We start from the raw sequence: 25412 nt of genomic DNA on the forward strand, positions 1-25412 counted from the left end.
GTGTCGGCGTTTGCGGCGTTGACCGTGAGCGATAAATCACGGCAGGCACTCCATAAATAAAAAGCAACTTCCAAGATGGGCTGGGTGGGAATCGAAACAGGGTCTCCGGAGTGTAAGACGGAGACGCTACCACTCAGCCACGAGTTCGATGCTTCCAACAGGTACAAACGCGCCTCTAGTGAATGCGGTGTTGCCTTCGAAACGAGCCGTGGAATGTTATACTGCGGTGTATATCGGTAATTATGAACAAGTAACTTACAGAAGTCGCAATTACACGAGTAGCGAAGTGCGTTTCGCTGCATTTCTTCTGCGCTTTCCGCACACGCAGAGCCATCTTGCGGCAAACACAGAAGACCCTCTCCTCTCCATGTACGGCGCTGCCCCGACAGATAGCGCCACGCGCGCATTGGAGCTAAAGTCCCTTGATAATTTGAAAGTACCGCCACTCTTTGAACTCTGCCGCCGCCGCGCGACCTCCTCGCCTCCTCCTCGCCCCTTGCGTGTCCCCCCCGCGGCAACCAGTTTTGCCCCCGTTTTTCTGCACGACGATTGGTCTCCCTACCGTTGCCCTTGGAAACGCGCGGATCTTGAGTTTTGCTTGTGTTTTTCTTTTTCGTTCGCGCCATTTTCCTCCTGAGCACGGCTGGCTCGGTGCTTTAGCTCGGCGTAGCGAACGTTGTGCGCAGTGTTTCTGGTCTATGTGCCAGCGCTATGCCGAGCTGTTGCGCATATAACTGCAGCAAGAAGCCTGAAGATGGTTATGCCGTTTTTATGATACCACAACGAAAGCGTAACGGCTTCCGTAGGAAGCAGTGGCTGCATGACATTGGCCGAAGCAACTTTGTTCTGACAAAGAATAGCGTTGTTTGCGAGCTGAGGAGTCTTTCTTATAGCTCGTATCAAAGCATCCCGTAATGCTGCATTTTTTATCATTCTTCCGGCCTGCTCACCAGCGTTTTTGTTGCGGTTGTCCTCAGTATGCTTAATATTCTGGGGTGGCTCCATCACTTCACACGTCGCTAACTGTTGTTATTCAGTCGGAAGCGCAGTATTATTGATTCTGCTTTGCGCCCTGAAAACATTAGTGGCAAGTATCCCCGTAGTATTGTAGGTGATGAGCGTTCACTAGTCAAAATTGAGCTTTTTCTTCAAGTTTTAAGGCGAAAGCCTTTAGATCTTTATGTTTCAAGGTCGCGTTCTAAACTGGAAGTATCACGTGACCCAAGGAAGGCCAGAGGGGACCCAAAGCATGTCCACCCCTGTATGAGAGAATGAATACCCAAGTTAATTAATGAATCATTAGCGGTTGACATAAGGTGGATTAGGGAGGATTAAGGTTGATTAGAGTGTATTAAAGAAGATTAAGGTGAATTAGAGTGCATTACGAAGGATTAAGATGCATGAATAAAGATTTAGGTGCGTGGAGGATAATTAAGGCGGATTACGGTGGAATACGGTGAAGTGTTGATGAAAGGGTATTAAGACCGATTGGGGTGAATTAGGGTGCATGAACAATCCAATCACTAATCAATCGTTACTTTGGTAATCATTAATCATCGCTTATACGCGGCTGCACATGCTTTGGTTCACTTCCCGCCTTCCTTCGGTCACGTGATATTTTCTGTAGCTCACAACGGGACCTTGAAACAGAGGTCTAAGGCTTTCGCTTAATAAGCCACACACAGAGGGATGTGTCACAAGCAATACTAGACCAGACGCACGAAGTAAAGCATCTGATCATGTGGCAGAAAAATTGTCTGGAGTATAGAACTCGCCTCAAAGCTCCCTTTAAATCAGTATACCCCGTTCATACGGCTTTAAGAAAAAAACCAACCTCCTCATAAACGTTGCCTCCAGCATTATCGATGCTGTTATTAGCATTTCTCAAAATTTTCAACCCCACTGGGGCGCGCAACTTGCCCAATATAAGACGCCTCCATAGAATCCTGCGGCCCGTCCGCGGGAGCCCAGGAGGAATAGCGTGCCGTGCGCAGCCGGCGGGTGAGGAGAATCGAGGAGAAAAGCGCCGTGAGGAGGAGAGTGTCGCTACTTTCAAATTATCAAGGGGCTTTAATTGGAGCTGTCGCGGCTCGGACTCTCTCCCCTGACAACGCTTCGCCTTGCTCCTTCTGCAGAATCAAGCGTCCTTCCTTTCTTTAGATCACTATCTGTCTATCTCTCTGCCCGTGCCGATCACGACGTTTGGCTGGCGTGCATTCCCCTCCGGGATACCGAGTTCTTTGGATCGCTCCGCTTGCTCAGGCGCACGTTTCGTTGCTGCGCCGAACGCCGCGTTGCTCGACCATATGGCTCGACGCTCACCGCGTCCGATGCGGGGCGCCTCGTAAGTGATGGCTGCCCTGCAGCCCATTGTCTTACACCCCTTGGCGGGTCGACGGGAACGCTGTCGCGTTCCACTCTTGAAGGCGAAGCTTAAGCGTCCTCCAATTTTTTCTCCTTGACTATATGACTCTGCCTAGGCACTACGGAGGAGGTTTCTTAGCGCGTGTTGTAGGCGTTTGTCCCTAGGCGTGCCGGCATTGCGGAGTGGGGTCGAGTTTGTTTGTGCTCGGACGCTGGCTGCCGGCGCGGTAAAATAGGTGAAGCAGCGGGGTCCGACACCCGATTTGGCGACCGCTGTGTCGGACAGACTGTCTCGCACCTGCGGCGCTCGGGCTAAGGCAGTCATGCCGGATCATAGCTTTCTCGTGCCTTACGGCGATGTACCTTCTAAATAACATCGCAAAGGTTTCTGGGGGAGCAATAGTGACCGTAGTAGAGCCTGGGCTGCATATATTTAAAACCTAGAAGGCAGAGCGCCGTTGAACGCAAGTAACTGAAAGGCCGCCGGTGACGATGACTGACTCAGTACCAGCGCCGCAGGTGCGAGAAGGTCTGTCCGACGTACTCTCAAAGGCAAAGTTCTGACTGGTGTTGCAGAAATCACGAAGCGCGGTAGTGCTGAACTTAGCGTCACAAGTTGGCGGCTAGGCGTAATTAAATTTATTCAATCGTGTTTTTTACTCATTGTCACAACGTGTCATTATTTCGCATTATTGGCGGCGCCTCCAGGACACCGAGGCAGCAACGGAGACACCAAAGCTAGAACCCGGACTGGTCCGTGGGTTGGGGCTCACCGAGGCCTGCGCGTGCTAGGGGTGTATAAGATTGGCTGTCCGCGATAGCGGACAGCCAATTTTTTATGCGAACACCCCCTGGCAAGCTCCGGCCTCCGCGGCCCCAACCCACGGGCCGCCCTGCTTCCAGCTTTGATCCGCCCACTGCCTCTTGGGTGCCTTGGAGATGCTGCGCCGCCTGCCTCAAGTGCTCTCCTGAGGTCTCTGTTTCCCGGTTACATGTGCGCTCCTGGAGCAGTGGTTGTAAAAAATCCAATCTATCGTTGCGACGAAAAAAGCGACCCGCGAGTTATAGAGCACCAGTCAGAACTTTGCCCCTTCAGACACAGTGATCACCGAATGGGGTGTCCGTGCCCGCTGCCTGACCGCGCGGAACAGCGGCGGAGCGTAATCAAATTCGCCTGCACTCCGCAATGCCGGCATGTCAAGGGGACAAACGCATAAAACAAGCGCTAAGAAACCTCCTTCGTAGTGCTAGAGTGCGCTAGACAATAGTTGAGTGGGCCGAACGGCGCTTTCTAGCTGAGGCGCCACGTGTAGAAAAATTTTGCAAGGGCGCTGCGACCGAACTGGATTGGGGCGGAGACGCGCTTCGCGGCATATTCAACGTAATTTTGCTGCAGGCCCTCAGACCGATTGCGCGCGTACGCTCTCAGAACAGTCCTTTATTTCCACTGCAAATTTATATTGACACCTTTTCGCTACGTATACACATTTGATGCATGGGCTATATAACCTGACGTCTTCAATTTTGCGGTCATTGTCAAGTGCGTCGTCTGCTAGCGAGTGCACGTTCGTTGCGCGGACGCTGGCGGACGCCCAGTTTTTCTCGTAGAGAGTCTCCACAGTAAAATGTTTATGGTTTTACTTGCATTGGTTCGCCAGCAACCTTTGTCTGCCCCTACCAATAGTAGTTTTACCCAGGTGAACTGGCATTTTTTAACATTGTTTTCTAACGGTAACGCGTAATTTTTGCCACAGAAGCCGCCTATCTGGAACACGGCGCTACGTAAGAAAGTGTTATTGATATCGTGTCATTTGACGCACGCTTCTTGTTGGTGGAATATTGATCAGGGACAATTATCAAATAAAACATTATTATAGAGAAATATACCAGGTTCATTAACTGCGTGGCGCGAAGAAAGGCAGATGACCAATGCACTTCTAGGTAAATCTAAGGGTACGCAAGCATATATATCCACGTCAATATATTCAAGAGAAAAATTATGAAACATTCTTAATGCACTGATTGAAAAAAGTGAGAACTCCCGACCGGAATAAGTGTTTCTTTTAAAAGATGCACCAGCCCCAGGTGAACCAACCCATTTCCGAGAAAAGGAATCAAGGCAATTATTGGACGTTTATAAGAACAACACTGTTAGGAACAAAATATTGCCTATGTACTCAGACTGAATCGGCGAGACCGGGAAGTATTTACCAAAGTAATCACCGTGGCTTGTCTGGCAATCTCCTCCAACGAGCCAGCTGGCGAATAGAAGTAGAAACATATAGTCTAATCGAATAGTATTTGCTTTTCGGATCGTAATCGACTTCGGAATTAACTATTAAAATTATTGAATAGCTGTTTGCGTTCGAATGTAACGAATAACAGCACTTTCGAAGTGTCGAAGGTGAGGGCCCGATGCAAGTTAGGACTCGTATTCCGAATGATTGTGCAGCTGTAGAGTCGCGGCTGTTACACAGAGGCGCACCAGTTCCTGAGAAAACTAACGCACGGCTGCTAATCGGTTCTGCTGAAGAAGTTCCTAGCTGTCATTCAATATAAACGCCCCGTTTTGGGACAGCTTGTAAACCTGCAAACTTGATGCAGGCAAGGAAAATTTTTTTTGACAGTCCCACCATGTCTGCAAGACTGCAACCCATTCAAACTTGGAGCCCATTGTGGTACCACACTTATCTTCTCCAACGAACACAGCAGATCTACAAATATCTCTACGTGTATGTGAGGCTTGCCATTTCTTTATATGCTTCATTATTGCCCTTATGAGAGTGCACGGGACAACTGAAAGCAGCCGTTTATAACACAGAGGCTGCTTGGTTGAGCGGACATACATTTGGGAACGGCATTACAATTAGGTATGAAATATAAGATAAGCCTAAATTGTTTTTTTTTTTCGGGAATCAGACTCGAGATTAATTTCTATCGTTTGCACCCCTAGAGAAAAGCCGAAGGGCACAGCTCCCTTCTTTCCGTTCTTACTTTTTTTTAATCAAACAAATTCTAGCGTTTTACGTCTGGCGATATGATTATGAAGCACCCTATTCAGTTCTCACAACCTAGAGTTCTTTAACGTGCACCTATCTAACAGAAGTACACGAGTGCTTTTCCATTCCTTCCCATCGAATACCTCGACATGGTTTGAACCCGTGAGCTCAAGTTTAGCAGCGGAACGCCATATTGGCACGTGTATATATATTTATCGGGCGACCAGGTTTCGCCGCCTAACAAATCTTATCGCACAGCGCGGGACGCGCTTGCATGTATCCGAAGTTTCTGGAAAGTTATCGATGCTTCTATCCGCAGTCTGTTATCGCCGAACCTTGTGTTATCTGATTTATTCGCCTGACGCGAATGATGTAGAACTTTATGGAAGGCACGCGGGTCCCAACGATTAGTCTGGAACATTCGACGACTCTGTATAAAAGCCGACGCGCTTGACCCGCTGATCAGATTTTCGATGATCGCCGACTGTGTTTGCCGCTATCGTTGTGCTTTAAGTGTAGCCTGTTTTGTGGGCAGAGGTTCGCCCAATAAAAGCTAGTTTTGTCTTTCACAGTACTGCTACTGTGTCATTTAACGTCACTACCACGTGACATCTGGTGGAGGTGCTTTTGGGTCATGTACCGGACGCCCCCGACAAGCCGTGATCCAAGCCCGGACCGTAAAGAGAGCACCAACGTAGTCACGGACCATCGAGTAAGCCGTCGTCTACAACAGCTGCCCCCGGAGCACGGACTGCTTCCTGAGAAGACCAAGAAGATTATGGCCAAGGCAACCCCAATGGCAGCCCCAGTGTCCCCCATCGTGCTGCAGCAGCCCAGGGAACCACCGACGTTCCGCGGTTCCACATTTGAGGACCCCGAAAGCTGGCTGGAAACGTATGAGAGGGTCGCTACGTTTAACAGCTGGGCAAGCGACGACAAGCTGCGACATGTCTATTTCGCATTGGAGGACGCCGCCAGGACGTGGTTCGAGAATCGAGAAGCCACCTGAAACGAGAAACCTGAATCGAGAAACCAGCGATGCCTTTGTCCTTTCGGATTCTGTTGCATCTACCCCGACGACCGTAGTTCCCGAGCCAGACTTCAACATAAATCCAAGTCTCCCCGTGATTAAGCAGCAACAGCTCAGAAGTCTGCTTCGACGATACAAAGACTGCTTTTCGACGTCATCGAGGATTCGACAAACCCCAGTCGCAAAGCATCGCATAATAACCGAAGAGTGCGCTCGACCACTACGCCAGAGCCCTTACCGAGTTTCGACGCGAGAACGCGAAGCTATAAGACACCAAGTCGACGAAATGCTGCGCGACGACATCATCCAGCTGTCGAAAAGCCCGTGGGCCTCTCCAGTAGTTTTAGTTAAGAAAAAGGACGGAACCCTACGTTTCTGCGTCGATTATCGTCGACTGAACAAAATCACGAAGAAAGACGTATACCCCCTCCCACGGATAGACGACGCATTGGATCGGCTCTGCAATGCTAAATACTTCTCATCGATGGACCTCAAGTCTGGCTATTGGCAAATAGAAGTCGACGAAAGGGATCGCGAAAAGACCGCCTTCATCACGCCAGACGGCCTCTACGAGTTCAAGGTTATGCCATTTGGACTGTGCTCGGCGCCTGCAACCTTCCAGCGCGTGATGGACACGGTTTTAGCAGGATTGAAGTGGCAGATCGTCTTGTTTACTTGGATGACGTCGTCGTCTTCGCCGGAAATTTCGACGATCACCTTAGGCGGCTTGCAACAGTACTAGAGGCCATCAAATCATCAGGGCTCACTCTGAAGCCAGAAAAGTGCCGCTTCGCTTACGACGAGCTTCTGTTCCTAGGCCACGTCATCAGCAAATCTGGTGTCCGTCCAGACCCGCAAAAGACAGCTGCAATCGCACAGTTCCCACAACCCATCAACAAGAAGGCAGTGCGTAGATTCCTTGGCATGTGTGCCTACTACAGGCGCTTTGTCAAGGACTTTTCACGCATCGCCGAGCCGTTGACACGTCTAACTAAATGTGATGTTGAGTTCAAGTGGGAAACGCCGCAGGCCGACGCATTTCAAGAACTAAAACGACGCATGCAGTCACCGCCTGTACTCGCACATTTCGACGAAGACGCCGATACCGAAATCCACACTGACGCCAGTAGCCTAGGCCTCGGTGCCGTCCTAGTCCAGAAGAAAGACGGACATGAACGGGTGATATCTTATGCTAGCCGGTCGCTGTCAAAAGCGGAAGGCAATTATTCTACGACTGAAAAGGAATGCCTCGCCATCATTTGGGGTACAGCAAAATTCCGCCCTTACCTATATGGCAGGCCATTCAAAGTCGTCAGCGACCATCACGCGTTGTGTTGGCTAGCTAACTTGAAGGACCCTTCAGGACGGCTGGCGAGGTGGAGCCTCAGACTGGAAGAATATGACGTCACGGTGATCTACAAGTCCGGACGAAAACACTCAGACGCCGACTGCCTATCACGCGCCCCCATCGATCCCCCGCCGCAAGACGACGAGGACGACAACGCCTTCCTTGGAATAATAAGCGCGGAAGACTTCACTAAACAGCAGCGAGCCAACCCGGAGCTAAAAGGCCTCGTCGAGTATTTGGAAGGGAACACCGACGTTGTCCCTAGGGCATTTAAGCGCGGGTTGTCTTCGTTCACGCTACAAAACAACCTGCTCGTGAAGAACTTCTCACCAGTCCGCGCCAGCTACCTTCTTGTTGTACCGTCAGCGCTGCGTCCAGAAGTACTGCACGCCCTACACGACGACCCAACCGCTGGGCTCCTTGGATTCTCCCGGACGCTGTCGAGGATACAGGAAAGGTAATACTGGCCGCGTCTCACCGCCGACGTCGCCCGTTACGTCAAAACATGCCGAGACTGTCAACGACGCAAGACACCACCGACAAGGCCAGCAGGATTACTACAGCCGATCGAACCTCTTTGTCGACCATTCCAGCAGAGTGGGATGGATTTGTTGGGGCCGTTTCCGACGTCAACATCCGGGAATAAGTGGATCGTCGTGGCGACGGACTACCTCACCCGCTTCGCTGAAACTAAAGCTCTACCAAAAGGCAGCGCAGCCGAAGTGGCGAAATTTTTCGTCGAGCACGTCCTGCTGCGACATGGTGCCCCAGAAGTCCTCATCACTGACAGAGGAACGGCTTTTACAGCAGAGCTCATGCAAGCCATTCTGCAATACAGCCAGACAAGTCACAGGAGGACAACTGCCTACCATCCGCAGACGAATGGTCTCACAGAGCGCCTGAACAAGACCCTCGCCGACATGCTATAGCAATGTACGTCGACGTCGAACACAAGACCTGGGATGCCGTCCTGCCGTACGTAACATTCGCTTACATCACGGCGGTGCAAGAAACAACACAGATCACGCCGTTTAAGCTGGTTTACGGCAGGAATCCGACGACGACACTCGACGCCATGCTGCCGCACGTCACTGACGAGGAGAACTTTGACGTCGCTACCTATCTCCAGCGCGCCGAAGAAGCCCGACAGCTCGCCCGCCTGCGGATCAAGAACCAGCAGAGGACCGACAGCCGACACTACAACCTCCGACGACGCTTTGTCGAGTACCAGCCCGGTGACCGTGTTTGGGTTTGGACCCCTATATGCCGACGAGGACTGAGCGAGAAGCTTTTGCGTCGCTATTTCGGACCGTACAAGATCATCCGACGTATTGGTGCACTGGACTACGAGGTCGTGCCAGACGGCATATCGCTGTCACAGCGGCGCCGCTCACGACCTGAAATTGTCCACGTTGTGCGGCTAAAGCCGTACCACCAGCGTTGACGAACTTTGGGACTTCGCGTAACTGACCTTTGGACTTTGTTTCTTTTCGTTGTTTTGTTACTTGCGTTTATAAGTGTCCTTTTGTGTTTCGCTCTCTTTGTAGCATCGGGACGATGCTTTTTAAGAGGGGGGGTATTGGCACGTGTATTTATATTTATCGGGCGACCAGGTTTCGCCGCCTGACAAATGTAATCACATAGCGCGGGACGCGCTTGCATGTATCCGAAGTTTCTGGAAAGTTATCGATGCTTCTATCCGCAGTCTGTTATCGCCGAACCTTGTGTTATCTGATTTATTCGCCTGACGCGAATGATGTAGAACTTTATGGAAGGCACGCGGGTCCCAATGATTAGTCTGGAACATTCGACGACTCTGTATAAAAGCCGACGCGCTTGACCCGCTGATCAGATTTTCGACGATCGCCGACTGTGTTCGCCGCTATCGTTGTGCTTTAAGTGTAGCCTGTTTTGAGGGCACAGGTTCGCCCAATAAAAGCTAGTTTTGTCTTTCACAGTACTGCTACTGTGTCATTTAACATCACTACCACGTGACAATATACACTATAGCCACTAACCAAGCTACCGCGCTTTTTTTTTTACAGCCAAACTGTTAGGGGCTGCATTCCTCACTATTGTGTCCCCGTGTAGAAAAAAAAAATCCAGAAGATAGTGCAATGCCGGAACGACCCGCGCCGGAGCTGAAGCAGGCGTTCAGCACTCCCCATACGTGGGCCGATCCCGAATATAGTGCAATGCCAGGCCGACACGCGGCGGAGGTGCAGGAGGCGTTAGGCACTCCCCATACGTGGGCCGATCCCCAAGATACTGCAATGCCGGGTTGACCCGCGGCGGCGGTGAAGCAGGCGTTAAGCACTCCCCATACGTGGACCGATCCCGAAGATAGTTCAATGCCGGGCCGACCCGCGGTGGAGGTGCAGATCGCCATTAAAGGGCCCGCATACGCCGCTTCGCTTGTCCTACTTCTACACAGAGTGGAAAGGCACTAATTTTTGTACTAAGCAAAAAATTTCAGACGGCTTAGGGGCCAAAGATTAGCGTTTATATTAGTTACCTAACACTGTTTTTGGCGCCGGAGTACCGACTGAAATAAAAGAACCTGTTCCAATTACTCCGCGTTGTGTTACGCGAGGAAGACGGAAACATGAATGGAATGTTGCACTGCAGTTTTTTTTCCTTTTCTATTACAATACTTCCCGCCAATCTGAGTACAGGGTGCCGGATGGGGCCGATGTGTTTTATGTGTTTGAAGCGGCCAGCAGGAAGCTTACATAAGTTTTTTTTTCATCTGCGTTTCGCAAGACCTACTGATGGAAAACTGTATGCGCAAAAATACACACGAGAGATACATGCTGCTTAAAGAAGAAAAAAAATTCTTGTTCTCCTAAGGGAACCGTACAATAACATAGTAGAATGAAAGCTGACACCGCGGCCACAATGCACGCACAGTCACCGAGCGGCATTTATGATAAATAAAATGAAAGAAAGAAGAGAAAGAAGGGCATCTATTCCTAAGGCATCCAATTGTAAACACCATTTGAGCGGCCTGATCCCGAACAGCAGCGTGCGAAGCAACACGAACGACCCCGCCGAGCAGAATCGCCAGCAGTTTCCAACGGCGCGACCTTGATGCGGCGCAATCCACTTCGATCGCAGCGCCGCCACAGTATTTTTCTTCGCCCGCCTCACTGCGAAGCACACGCCGCCCCCAGCCGCTCGTGCCAATCAACCTATGGCCTCGAGCTCCACCACTGGAACAGCTGGCGCCACCGTCGGCGTGACGTGCTAGGAGGGATCACGTGGACATAGCGGCCGCGTCGGCTGCTTCGGGCGCGCCGAAGCGAGCTGAAAACGAGTTTAAATTCCCTCGTACACTGCGGTCCTCATTTAGTGGCGAAATTTTCCAGCTTCGAGTGTCTCCTTTACAACGCTTGACAGCGCTACAATAGGTAGTGGCTGCCTTTGAAGGCGCGCAACATGGTAGGCTACTGCTCGGTGCCGCAGGGCCGGACGCACGTAACGGAGGCCGGTGTCAGCCTTATTCACACGTAGCCGCAGGACAAAAAGCTGCGTGAAGCTTGGCTCGCGAAACATAAAACCGGCAAACAGTCATCGCGTCTGTGCAGCAAGCACAGACGCGAGGAAGATTTCTGCTACGGCGCCCGGTCTGCGATGTTCTGAAAACGCGCACTGAGACGCTCGCCCGAGTCCGCTGCCCGACTAATGTCATGACGGTTTAGTCTATGAACTTGTCGATGCTATAGATACTGGCAAGTTCAGTGGAGTGGAAAGGCAGCGGTAAGAAGCACATTTAAAAAAAGCATGGCATATGGTCATGTTTGTGTTATGAATTAATGCACTGGATTACAAAAAAGGAGCAGCGGGAAATTGCACACTGAGAACACCGATAAACATACAGTGCGACGCAACTCGAGAAGTAGTATTGAAAGGTCAAAGAATTTAGAAGAAAAAAAAAAAGATTGAATCGTCGCGACGGCACATCACAGTCCCCGTAGGCGTTGAAGTCTCTACAATGAAATTATTTTTGAACAGCTCTTATAGCGCATACGCAACAATGGTTGGTTGTATACTGTCAAATGCTCATATTCTGCGGCCTAAAGCTCATGGCACGGTGCGAAAACGCGCGCGCGGCGAAAACGAAACAGTGCGCGGACAAGCATGCATACGCGCACTCGGTCGCTGCGAATCTGCGCGATCGCTGCATTGAGGCTTCGTTCTATTACGCTCCATTTAGTTATACAAACGCCATAAGAATATATTTCACATAGTTCAATTGCTCTCAGCGTTTACGTGCCTTTCACGCAAGAAGCCGGTTCGGGAGACTCCATCGCGGCGACCGCGCGCAGTGGCGTCCACTGTACGTATTCGGTAAAGAGACAGCGTCTGTGAACGATTGTGTGCTTTCAGTTTGCCCAAGAATATTATTTAGACAGTAAGAAACTTCTCTCGTTTCGAAAGTACTTACAGAAATGTCCGGGAGAGCTCGCGCGTGGTGTTTTCAGTGAGCGCTGACAGCAAAACCTATGAGGAGCGCGCCACGTGATCCCTCATACTACGCCAGCGAGGTGCTTCCGATAGATGGCGACTCCGTAACTCGTCGCCGCCAATTCTAGTGCACTGTAGTAGTGCCTAGGGAGATTTATATATTCAAGGAGCAAAAGCCCCCAGGTTTTCTCTCTCACGCCCGCTCTTACTCGCGCCTGCGCACAAACGGCTCGTGCGCAAAGTACGCTGTTGCTGCCGGAGTAGAACGCCTCCGCCCTCCCTTTTCCCCGCGCTGCCTCCCCGCTTTCCTCCCTCGCGCGCGCGAGGTTGAGCCGCGATCGTCAGTTCCCCTTGCGCCTGGTCGCGAAATACGCAGTTGCTGTCGGAGTCCGACGCCGCCCCTCCTCCCTGCCATGCCCCCTTTCGCGAGACAAAAAACGGTGCATTTCCTCGCAGCTCTCCTTCTTTGCGCGCGCCAGATTGCGCCGCGATCGTAGACTCCCTTCGCGCGCTTGGCGATAACACTGCCCCCGCGCGCCGTCTGCTGTATGTGCGAGTGAATACTCGTACACACCGCATACGGCGCGCCGCGAATGTGTTATCGCCACTAGACTTTCTAGAGAACCTCACGGTGACGCCGACAGCAGAAATGCGCCTGGAGTGTCCATCTAATTGCTGTCGCAGTAAGATATTGTGATGTACACGAAAGCGTTATATGAAGGGCTAGGTTTCATACTGTACAGTCGAAACAAAGGTTCCGTTTTCTACTGATAGCAATTTTTAATATAAACACTTTTCTGTCGTTTTGTCTCCAACCCAAAGAATATTAATTTGAAATAATAATATACATATTTGCACATATGTAAAATATTCTTATCCTTACTCTAATACCCAGCATTAGGCGCTTTAGGTAATTAAGTAAATGAATAAATGAATAAATAAAAATAAATAAATAAATAAACTGACTGGTCCTATGCAGGTAACGGTTTAAGTAAGTGAATTAGTTACAAGCACCGGAAATTATCATTAAAACGGTGCGAAAAAGAAACAGCTTCGCAAGAGATTGGGTTGTGATTACGTAGGATTACACAAGTCTGCTATTTTTCATGCGATTAGGAGGGCTCGGGAACTTCACATCCTTTTTGGCATAATGGCCGTATCTAACCCCTTTCACGCCAACTTCGGACACCGGATATGAATCCGAATGAATAACTTGGCATTAGTCAAGTTCTGCATCGGATATGTGCACTTGGACATCTGACACTAGATATGGCAACATTATTTGCCAGTCCTCAAGAATGGCTATGTGCTACTTGGTAGGTGCCCTGATAGACAAGCAGAAGAAGAAGGAAGAAGTTGGCAACAAAAAATTGGAAGAAGTCAGCTACGGAGAAGTGAAAAAGTCTGCATCAAAAGCAGCCGAGTGTGGAGAAAGACGTGGTGTGGACAGAATGGATCCAAAACGTGCGCTGAACTAGGAGCGTTCACCTATACAGAAATGAAGAAGATGGTAAAAGAAAGTTAAGAATTAGGTGACACGAAAAAGAAGAACTTGGCAATAGGCTTTGTCACTACATTGTGCAAGTACTAATCGCATTAAAGTCGAATTCTGCCAGGAATTTTTTTCTCCATAACTCTTCTGTCTGCGTGCTTTTGTCACAATTTTTATTATTATTAGCATTATCATTGTAATTATTCCAGCCACTGCTCGACGAAGACCTCTCCTAGCTATGTCTAAGTTTCCTTTTCGTGCGCCAGCGGGCTCTAACCAATATGCATTTTCTGCTCAGAGCTATTTGTATAGATGGATATTCTCACATTTTTTTAAAATTCAGCCATACTGTTGACCGTCTGTTGAGGCTTTTTATAGGATGTGTGCCATAATAAAAATAAATGCACCTAATTTAATCAATTAATTATTTATGGGGTTTAACGTGCCAAAACCACTTTCTGATTACGAGGCACGCCGTAGTGGAGGACTCCGGAAATTTAGACCACCTGGGGTTCTTTAACATGCATCTAAATCTAAGTACACGGGTGTTTTCGCCTCCATCGAAATGCGGCTGCCGCGGCCGGTATTCGATCCCGCGACCTCGTGCTCAGCAGCCCAACACCATAGCCACTGAGCAACCACGGCGGGTATAATTTAATCACAGCTCTAGGTTTCAATACGACGATACTTTTTCTCCTTTTTCCATCGGTGGTTCTCAGTGAACCGTTTACTATATCACAGTATCCTGTTTGTGATTTTATGCAGTTTCCCAATGTCTTATCTGCCTTCGCAATTTTACTCACATGTTTTGTTATTTAAATTTTTTATTTGTACTTTTTATCATGAGCGTTTCAACGAAGATATGGGCACACTGACTACCAAGTTAGCTTCACGTTCTGCACACTCTTTCCATGTTCTGCTGAATACTTGCGTGCGTGATTAGTTTACTTGTGTATTTGGTGCGTGTCATGCCTAGCAATGAAGGTAGCAGATGTTGCCCACTCTTGTACTTTCGTGCACCTTTTTGTTATCGTCTTGCTTTTGCGCGCAGTTGCTTTTCTTTAGGGCGGAACAAACTACAGGCAGGTGACATGTTCTAGTCTTGAAGTTGTCATGGTTTCTGCGTGTGGTACACAAGAAAAAAGAATTGCGTACAATCCCTTACCAAAAATTTCCGTCACGTTGCAGTCACTGACGTTTCTCGGTAAACCTGAAAGAGAAGAAAAATTTTTCGTAATTTTGAACCCCAAGGTAGGTTCATTTGTAATATTTCCGCCAGTGCCTATATACAGTGTACAAAAAAGGCGCGAAATTTCTTAAATATATACTCAAACGTTACAGTGATTGCGAAACGCAAGTGCTACAGGGAGTAAATACATTTAAAATCCAAGATTTCTTCCTGGGCCTGCTGCCGACGTTGATCCATAGCTTAAACATCTCCCGTATCGAAAGTGCCGATGCTGTAGTTGAAGATAAGCGTAATTTCATGACTGCAGAAGTTTTCAATGAAAAGGTGATCGACCCGTCAAACACCTGTTTTGAGTTTATTTCAGAAACTAGCTGTTTTCTTTCACTCCTACAATATCTGCAGACAATTAGATCAGGAGTTTAGATTAGGCGTTTCTACTTTGGAAACATCAGAGAATCCTCAAACAATGTAGAGCGTGAAATATGAAGGAATACTAGAAAATGTGGCTATGAAAGCACAGACGGCACATAGGCATAGAATTGAAGTTTCTGATAGCGAAAGTGCTGAGAGTGCCGGATTGCTCATAGAGATGAGAAGGATGTAGTAGAATATCTGGACGGAAATAATTTAGAGTTATTGAAGTAAGTACAACGCAGTTTTAGGAGAAAAATAGTTTAACTTTGAATATCATTTACAAAGGACTACAGTAGTAGACACGGAGTAGTAGAAACGCAGCAAATCTGTACCAGTATAATTGGATCTAGTCGGGCTATTTTGATTCCAATTATTTATGCCCTGCGGTTTCCGTTTCGTCGATTCTAAATGTGGGCTTGTCAAATGAAATTGCTTCAGCATTCATCATACCTTCAGCACCACTTGCCTGACCTGGTTTTTTAGCTGTCCATTCGCTTCTGTCTTCATTACATTTTTCTCAACCTATGACATGTATAGCTTCCCATAGAGCTCTTTTGGTACTTTGTTCACCACTGGTTTCCTCCGACCAGTTAAATGGTGTACCCAACTAATCAAGTTCTCTACCTTGTTACACTCCAACACAACTCGCTCGCTCACTGCGCACATTCTTACCTTTGTAAGTTTGGTCATCGTGTTTGAAAGTAATGAGGATGTAGGTGTACGCTGGCGCCAGCACAGACCTCATCAGTTTAGCGTACCTGCGTGTAGAGGGACGCCACGTCATCTACTGTGACACAAATCCTAGAGTAACAAACTGAGATGACAGTAGGCCGTTGCTTCGGCGCTCGCAACACGTGGGTAGAACATATTTCTCCGTGTGGATACTTTATTCGTGGAAAATACATTCGACACTAAAGATGTTTGAAAAGGTTGAAACTTTAGCTGGGATACACGGAGCTGTGACAGTGTCACTCGACTCTGCCGGAGACTTCCTTATCACGCCCGGTAGTGATCCCTACTCAGTGACCAATTCCTGCTGCCTGAGGCTAACAATCAATGGACATTTTATTTCGTTTTGCTGCACGGCGAGGTAAAGCCGAAGACGGCGAGATAAAGGCAGTGTCAAAGCATTGCTTCATGGTTCTCACCAACCATAGACATCGAAAATGAGCACTACAGTAATTTTTCTACAGTAATTAGAAGTGTTGGTGGTGCGGAGTAGAGGTAGAACACCAGGCTTCTAATGCGAAGCTCGGAAGTCGGAATCCTTCTTCAGTCCACTACATTTTCAGGCTTGGAGTGGCCCCTGACACCGGCAAAAAAAGAATTGCTGAGAGCGAGTGGGGTGATACTAGCACAGGTGTAACTTAATTAGGAAGGCCCATTAAGCGTCAACCAGGACACTCCCACACCCGAACCGGAATTGGCCTCTCTGGTGCAGTATTCGACTACTAACTCCCTCATGAATCTTGGAATCAACCCATGGCCTTTAGTCTCCAGCGGCTACGTAGAATCTGACCAAGGCGGCATTGATATCTGCGATGTGGCAGAGAGTGCTAAAAATCTCTGAATTCGGACAGGCTGCCATTGGAAACTGAACCTGGTACCTGGCAACGTTTAACACGTGAACCCTCTTAGCAGTCCTCTTTGACGAAGTATCAGGCAATGCTTGAGATATTATTGGCCTTAGGGAGGCTAGAAGAACTGGGGAGGCTTATACAGTGCTGACTAACGGCCACGACCTCTGCTAAAGAGGCCATCTAGATAACAGAGAACATGGTGTAGGACTCCTAATCTATAAGGACATAGTGGGTAACATTGACGAATTCTACAGCATGGAGAGGGCAACAGTCGTCGTAATAAAGCAAAAAAAAAGAGATATAGATTAAAGGTAGTACATGCCTACGCTCCAATCTCCAGTCATGCGTTTGAATAAATCGAACAGTTTTATGAAGGTGTTGAATTAGCAATGACAAAGGTGCAAACTCAGTATACTGTAGTCATGGGCGACTTCAATGCAAAAAGGGGAAAGAGCAGGCTGGTGATATAGCAATTAGCAACCACGCCATCGATTCTAAGGACCGCTAGAAGAGAGATGTTAGAATTGGCTGAAAGAAATACACTCCGAATAATTAATACCTTCTCCAGGAAGTGCAGTAACAGGAAGTGAACCTGGAAAAGCCCTAACGAAGAAAGAAAGATTACATAGATTTGATACTCTCTGCTGATCCCAATATAGCTCAGGATGTAGGATTGTTAGGTGGGGTTAAGGGCAGTGACCATCAGTTAGTGAGGTCTCGGATTTCTCTCAATTTCAAAAGAGAAAGAGGAAAATTATTAAGGAAGAAACAGGCCAACCTAGACCCAGTAAGGGTAAAAGCAGACCATTTCAGGCTGCTGCTTGCAAACAAATGTGCAGGTTTAGAACAGTAAGATTGAGAGTGAACAAACGTTTAATAATCCGAATCAGTGAGAAAGAGCTCTTTCTTCACCGAAGGCGGGTGGCCTCCTCAGTCCAGGTAGCCATTGGATTCTGCTGCTTCCCTGACCTGGTTCACCAGCTTTCGCTGGTCCCCCAAGTCTGCGGCCGCGAGCATCGCATCCCATGATTCTTGGCGGTCTTCTTATGTGCTTCTGTTTTCAGTTCTTGATTGAGCTTCTTGATTACTAGGTTAGGCAAGGTTAGGACACACCATCAACCTGTGACAAATGGTGTCCGGTGCACAGCAGGACAGGCAAAGCGATGAGAATTGAGTCGGGTGCATTCTATGGATTACAATGACGTGTACATAGGAGTTTGTTTGAAGACGCCGCAGAGCAACATGCCCCTTCTTTGGTTAGACTTGGGTGCAGTAAGGGTATATCTTTCTTTGAAATTTGTAATGCTGCAGGATATCCGAGTATTTTTTGGAAATATCCTCAGAGCTTGTCACTTTTCAGAACCCCTTGAGCAGGAAAGCCCGGCTTATATGAAGATGAAAGTAAAATAGAGGTAATGAGGGGGGGGGGTTACTAGGCTTAGTTCATAAACAGCACTTCCATAGTCACAAAGCTGTTTGAAGCCACAAAGATAGTGCTTACCGTCGGATACAATTTTAGAACAAAGGGGAGGCCCCGATCAGATGACCGAAGCGCGACAGCCGATTGCCTCCGCGACTAAAATAGTCCCGCTCGAAACATCGTGCTCCTGAAACGTGTAATTCTCGATATAAATAAGGACTTTTGCATTTTGATGACTGGTTTATTAGAGCTCTCATGTGCTACAGCACATGCCGGATGGCGGCAGAAAAATAACCCCGTGCCTTTCACAACGCTGCCCGTCGTCTGCTCCTTAGCTTCATTGCAAGTGACAAAAGTAGAAAGAACAGCTCCGCAACGCTTTTGCGCTTGTTCACTTGTACACGGCGTATCTACAACTCGTTTCTCAAGCTTAAAATGAATCAATTGCTATTGAAAAAGTACTTATATAAAACAATGCATTTATCGCAACCATTACAAACTTGGGGCGAGAATACGGTCGAGGCAGGAAGGTGCAAAAATGCTTCATTCATCGTTTTAAATAAATACTCTTGGTTTGAAATAGCATAAAATTTATATTTTTTGGTTTTGTGCTTTCACAATTTCACAGCACGCATTTTAAATCTTGCGCGTGCAGTGAGAACTGGTGGACAGCAATCAATTGACGGTGCCACACAACGCTCGAACACCGTCGCTAGACGCTCGGCTATGTCACTGCTGACAATAGATCGGTTTCGCTTGTCCGGTATTACGGTAAAACGCAGGCGGACGGGGCTGGGGCAGCAACACGATTATGCCAGTGTCGAAAATTTACACCAGCAGCGAAGAAGAATACGCTCGGTTAATGCAATAATAACTGTTTCTGTCTGTTTGAGCACTGCGCCACCAGGTGGCTGCCCCATGCAGACCGCTCGACCGCTCACATTTGCGCCTCCGCCCCAACGCCCCGGGCGTCCGCCTGTGTTTTAGCGGAATTTCGAAAAAACTAAACCTCTCTATAGGTAGTTTACGCTAAGTTCACGGCGACAAATATTTGCGTTGAAGGCTTCTTCTGCAAATAGTTTTTGTTGCACGCACTTTTCTGATTTCTCCTAAAAATGGTTTTGCTTCATCACTTCACCCCGTCCGACGAAAAACGCAGCGACAGTATACGAACACACCCGCCGCTACCGTAGGCACCAGTCTTTGGAAAACTTTCTCGCCGTAAGTTCACTCGGGAGCAACATAAAACATGGAATAAGCGCGCAGGATGTGTGTTCGCAGCGGTCGCCGCGGGATCCTGTTTACAGGCAAAGCGCAGTGCACCGCCAGCGATACTCGCTGCAATGTTCCTTCACCGGATCACGGCTCAGAATAAATGCACGTGGCACAAACGGTGCATCGTAAGCTCGCAGTAATATTTCCGGCATGATAGACCATCACAAACAGTTTTGGAATTCATTCTGATGAGGGGCTGAAGCACACAGCTGACGCGACCTCGCCCAGTTCGAAGCGCGGGCGGCCATCTTCTTCGTCGGCGGGGTCACCGGCCGTTTGGCTCATGACGTTTGTCCAGAGCGTGCGCCCATTGGTGGATGTTCGTGTGCCTCCGCCTCGGAGGAGTAAACGTCCCCTTTTTAGAGCGCAGCTCTTTGGCGTCCGTTCCTGGGTTTCGCGTCGTCGTCGGCGTTGTCGTCGGCCTCGTAACTAGCTCCGCCCCCCTTTCATCCCCCCAGCGCTAGCAGCGACCGACTGATACCGCTGGATGCCGCTGACGCCGCTAGAGAGTCAAGATAACGTGACTGCATAGAACACCGTCGCCGCCATGCAGAAAGAGGAGGAAAGGGTCCCCCCCCCCCGTTCTTGTGTGGCGGATAGGGTGCTCTTCAGTTGCCGACGCGCCGGTTATTTCACGCAGGCCCCGGCACGTCGACGAATACGTGACCACCTTCCCACGGCTAGACCTGGTTCTCAGCGCTGCGGAAGCGAGGGTATCATATTGTTTGTGTCGGCATCGGCGGCGTTGTCCCTGAAACCAACTCCGCAGCTGGGGTTGACTCACTATCGGCGTCAGCGGCATCAGTCAGTCGCTGCTATCTCTTCCCTCCTCCCTTTATCGTGTTGTCCGCTTGCTGCGCGCGCTTCTGCCCCCATCGTTTGCCGCTGGGTGTACACGCCGCCCCCCTCCCCCCTCTTCCTGCGAATCTCCGGTTGTCAAAGCGCCGGCTCGAACTTAATTCCTTTCTTCGCTCCTCCTCCAATGCAACCCCTGTGCGGTGGCAATCAGAGAGCCAGATCGGTGGCGGCGGATCTGTATATGTGCACCGCCCGAGCCGAAATTGCCGCTGCCGTTCGCCCTGTGCGGTGGCAATCAGAGAGCCAGATCGGTGGCGGCGGATCTGTATATGTGCACCGCCCGAGCCGAAATTGCCGCTGCCGTTCGCCACTGCGAAATTATCTGCCAGTTCTTTCTGAGCCATGAGCGAGACGACCGATGGAAGTCCTCCGTCTGCTGCTGCTGCTAAACGAGCTGCCAGAGCAGAGGCCCAGCGCCGTCGCCGTCAGAATCCAGAGGTGCGTGCCGCCGAAGCAGAAGCTTACCGTCGCCGCCGTCGAGATGATCCAGGAGTACGCGTCGCCGAAGCAGAGGCTCATCGCCGCCGTCGAGAGCAACCAGCAGTAAGCGAGGCTGAAGCAGAAGCTCATCGCCGTCGCAGAGAAGACTCTACCGTTCGCGCGGCCGAGGCCGAGGCCAAACGCAAACAAAGGCTCGCAAACAGTCAGGGTGCAACAAATGCTTTCCGGCGACAGTTTACAGACAATCCGTTTGGAAGTGTGTGTTCAGTGTGTGATCGGCTCTGGTTCCAAAATGACGTGAAACCGCTTCCGGATACGTGCCGTGAGAATCTCCGGTGTGCGTTTCCCAACTCGGACTTGTGTCAATTCAGACTGTGTTCTTCATGCATGCAAAATCTATCGAAAAGGTGAAACAGCTTATTTGCTGCGCTCAAATTTCGCATTAGGAAGTAACGTAATCGTCGGTAATTTTTTCTAAAGTTGTATCCGACTATAGGTAAATCGAAGTACTAGCCATCATTCCAATGCTGGGTGAATCGCCTTGCTTGCACTTGTCGTAGACACTAGCGCCGCAGTTCTGTCTAGTAATTACTGTATCAAACTCTATGCTTAAAACTTGTAAACTACTAATTCGCCGTCAGGTTACTAGATGGCGCTACCATCCTGTTAAACATGCTCGGTGTTGAGGCCAGATACGTACAAAAAATGCCTCGAACTCGGCAAGAAAGCTCCGTTTTGAAATATCTTAAACAACGAACCTCATAATACACATAGCGGAGGCTTACTCGCTGGTTCGAGTAGCAGGTTCTAAGAGCGGTCATGGCGTAACGTCTTCGTCTATGCACAGTAGGTAAAAAGCTGGCGTACATCGCCGAACGCCACTACGTCTTTGAGGCATACAGAATTGTGATGTCTTATGGTTTAGCATCTGTGGACGGTGGCGATGGTGCATGGTGTTTTCCCGCCACATGGCGCTAACGGTTGCGGGGCGCGTTCGTCGCCGTAGTCCCCTGTGTGTATCGTGCAGCCCAGCCGGCTGGAGACGAAGCAGTCGTCTCCTGGCGCGGCCACGCGAAAGACAGAATGGTTACGTATGGTGAAATCCTCGTGCATTACCGTAAGACATAAACGAACTACCCACCTCCTGACAAGTCACTAAATAAGTATCAATCGACAATACGGCGATTATTACAGACACGCACATTCCCCACAACCTCGTTGTACAGTCACATCTACCCAGATTTTTGCACACCCCAATACAAAGCGTGCGGGGTGGCTTGCGCCGACTTCGACCACATAATCAGGGCATGTCCTGCAGCGACACACACCACTAAACACAACACCAACCCTACATTTAAAACCACCGCGCCGGAGCAGTGGGAGGCAGCGCTGCTCAGCGCATGCCCGGAGAACCAACTGCAGGAAGTCCGGTTGCCCGACGACGCCGCCAATACTCAAGGTCTGGCGGCCGCCTGAGGAAGGAGAGCTCCGATGGGGCTAGTCTCTCCGCTCTCGCCCCCCTTGACCCCAGCAAGTATATTTAATAAAGCTTTCTCTCTCATTTGTGGAAATATGCCGTTTGGTCTTGTCGGCTAACCACAGCGTCGCTTAGACGGACTCTCACGGCGCATGGTGAGCAAGATCTGTATGACTTTAAAGTGAATGGTAGAAGGCATATGTGGCCTCCGTGAAGCAAAAAGTCACGCAGAAACTATTATGAGAGTTGCCTAAGTATGCGCAAGCATTGTGCCACTTGGTGATCTCCACGTAGCCCGGCGTCATTATGGACGCAAATGACACTTGATCCGACCAGAAATGACAGTGCTGCGGCCACACGAACTTCTGCGGATGGCAGCGCAAGGTGCATCGATGACGCAAGCGAACTACTGCAGGTAGCGGCGCCAGGTGCGCGGATGACGTTACGGTCATTATAAGCCGTTGTCGCTCTTTAGCGCCTTATCCATCCGCGTCCAACCATTATGAACCGTCATGAACCACCGGCAGCGGGTGGGCATGGCGGCTGCGCCAGCCCTATCACGAAAGCGATTGCGATGGAGACAGAAAGTGCATAGTGAAGATAGCTTTGCGTGCACTGTGTTCTCGCCAAATAGTTCGCGTTGAAGTAAGACGCGTGGGCCCCTATCCTGGTAGGGATCAGCGATGGGGACCGAGTGCCGCGAGTGCTGATAGCTTCGTGGGCGCTGTGTTCTCGCCGCTCTATTAGCGTTGAAGCGAGAGGCAGTACGAAGGCGAATTCGCTCACTCATGTGGGCGTTATCTTGAAAGCGATCGTCTTACGAGACGGACGGATGGTTTTACTCGTTGAGTAAGCATAGAAATGCTCACGCATTAGAAACGCGGAAAAGAAAGCGGATGTGCACATTCGTTGTCGTGCCATTGTCATCGCACTACCGTCTTTGCCGTCACGCTATCTTCGTCGCACTGTGGTGATTCTGTTGTCGTCATGCCGTACTGGTCGCACTGCTGTCGACGTCCCGCCATCATCTCCGTTGTTTGCATTCTATCGTCGTTATACCACCATTGTTTGGCCCCCGTCGTTGTCGTCACGCTGCCATGCTTTCTATGAATACATATACAAAAACAATACGAAAACAGTAATTTGTGCTGCCATGATGAAGCACCGCTGTTGACGTTAGCACTATACTGCGGAAGTACTGGTAATGCGTCCATTTCATTTTTGCACCAATTTTGACAATCTGGACCGCTTCCTATGCACAAGGTCGCCGCAGTAGAAAAGGCCGCCATCGCCCTCGCCATTTCGGCATCGAGACAGGATGACGAAGTTCATATTATCACAGACTGTCAATCAGCATGTCGAGCATATGCGACCGCCCATGTGCATGAAGTACCATGCGATATCCTCAACTGCCTAAACTAAATACATCAGGACCCGAAGCCGTCAGCGGAAGCCATCGTGCGCACACGATTGCCCGAGGTCATTGCAACAGGGCACTGCAAGAAACGACAGAAAACCCAGCTCATGATAACTACACACTAACCATGACACTAGCACCTTTAAGGAAGAATGATGCCGCCACTCCACCCATCCCTCTCCAGAGCAGAAGTCATGGTGTGGAGGAAACTCCTGACAAACACCTATTCTGACCTCACGCTCCTCCACGCGACGTACTCCACTCTTTATCAACCCCTTGGTCATTCCTTTACAGAGCGAGCTACCCTACACCAGACCACATGAGGCTGCCAAAACATCCCTAATAATCCTCCCAACCGACAAGCAACGAAGAAGCAGTGGAATATGGTGCTGACCAGCTCGGCATTGGAAGATGTGCGAAAACTGATGGCCAGGGCCCAAAGCGCTCCCACTACCACTGGGACCCTGATCTGAGAGCTTCACCTATCACGGGGATCCACCCCTCTCCTTGCCACATCAAAATGAAGTTTCTCTCTCTCTATTCTCCAATAATGTTTTTCTGTGCTGAGCAGTGCTACCCATAAGCTTTCAACGATAGCCAGTTTCAGTTTCGCGTAGACGCACTTTGGAACGTTACACTCACATACGGGGCGGAACGTTGCGTCATGCGCTGCAACAACCCTTTAGTTTCCACAAGCGCAAACGTACGTAAACTCTCCTGGCGCACCTAGAACTAAAAGCCGCAGTTTAGACCCAAAGGCGAAGCATCCGTTGCGATAGCAAATTATTAGATAGCTATACGAAGTAAGGGTAGTAGCTTTATTGGCCATTTAAACGTGTAAACAATCTCCAATTACGAAGCATGGTGTCAAGCGCGCACAAGCAAACATGAACGCATCTCACTTGATGACCGCGGAAACTCGCTGTTAAAAACGCTAGCACGAAGAAGCACAGTAGCAGCACTAGGCAAAATGACTTTCGTGCTGCCTCTCGCTTTAGCACGAACTAAGCGGTAAGAACACAAAGCACACTAACCTATCAGCACTCGGTGCCCTGTGTCCCCATCACAGATCGCTTTCAAGAGAGGGCCCATGCGGGCGCGCCATATGCAGCCACCGCCGGAGTAGAACGCCCGCTTCACCGTGCCTAGCATGCGATGGAAAACGACGCGCTTCCTCCCCTCTTTCCTCCCTTGCGCGCGCGAGATCGATCCACCATCGTCGGCTCACCCTCGCACGCTTTCACTCACACATACATCATACGCGGAGCTGCCACGATGTTATCACCCTTGGACTTTAGATGAAACATCACGGCGACGACGACGGCGGTAATGCGCCCGGAGGGCCCATTAAAGACAGCAACTGCTTGTTCGCAATCAATCCCATAGGTACCAAGTCAATCCAAAGCAGGCGCCCTTTGTGAGAATGTACTAAGCCAATCGAGTGATCAGTCGTCAAGCTATGAACGAGGCTGTGGTTCCTTTTTAAGCAGTGGTAACGATTGTTTGCAAGATTAAGCTTCACCATGACGAATCACAGTGTTCGTCAGGGTTTTTTATTGTCTTGCCGAACTGAGCAAGGAAGATATTGAAGCTTTGGTAATGCGTACAAAAGAGTCGAGGCGTAGATGGTTTGGGAATTGT

The 25412-nt window shown here is 49.5% G+C and overlaps 1 protein-coding gene across 1 annotated transcript in view; it reads right to left on the reverse strand.

The window, feature by feature from the left end:
• LOC139052112 (thiopurine S-methyltransferase-like) overlaps positions 1–25412 on the reverse strand; it is a 190769-nt gene that overhangs the window by 13604 nt on the left and 151753 nt on the right. Inside the window, exons 8-9 of the mRNA XM_070529211.1 lie at positions 15976–16061; positions 14866–14910 (exon numbers count right to left, since the gene is read on the reverse strand). Of these exons, the coding sequence (XP_070385312.1) occupies positions 14866–14910; positions 15976–16061 (131 nt within the window). The remainder of the gene's footprint in view (positions 1–14865; positions 14911–15975; positions 16062–25412) is intronic.

The sequence above is a fragment of the Dermacentor albipictus genome, unplaced genomic scaffold (genome assembly GCF_038994185.2).
Source record: "Dermacentor albipictus isolate Rhodes 1998 colony unplaced genomic scaffold, USDA_Dalb.pri_finalv2 scaffold_19, whole genome shotgun sequence".
NCBI lineage: Eukaryota > Metazoa > Arthropoda > Arachnida > Ixodida > Ixodidae > Dermacentor > Dermacentor albipictus.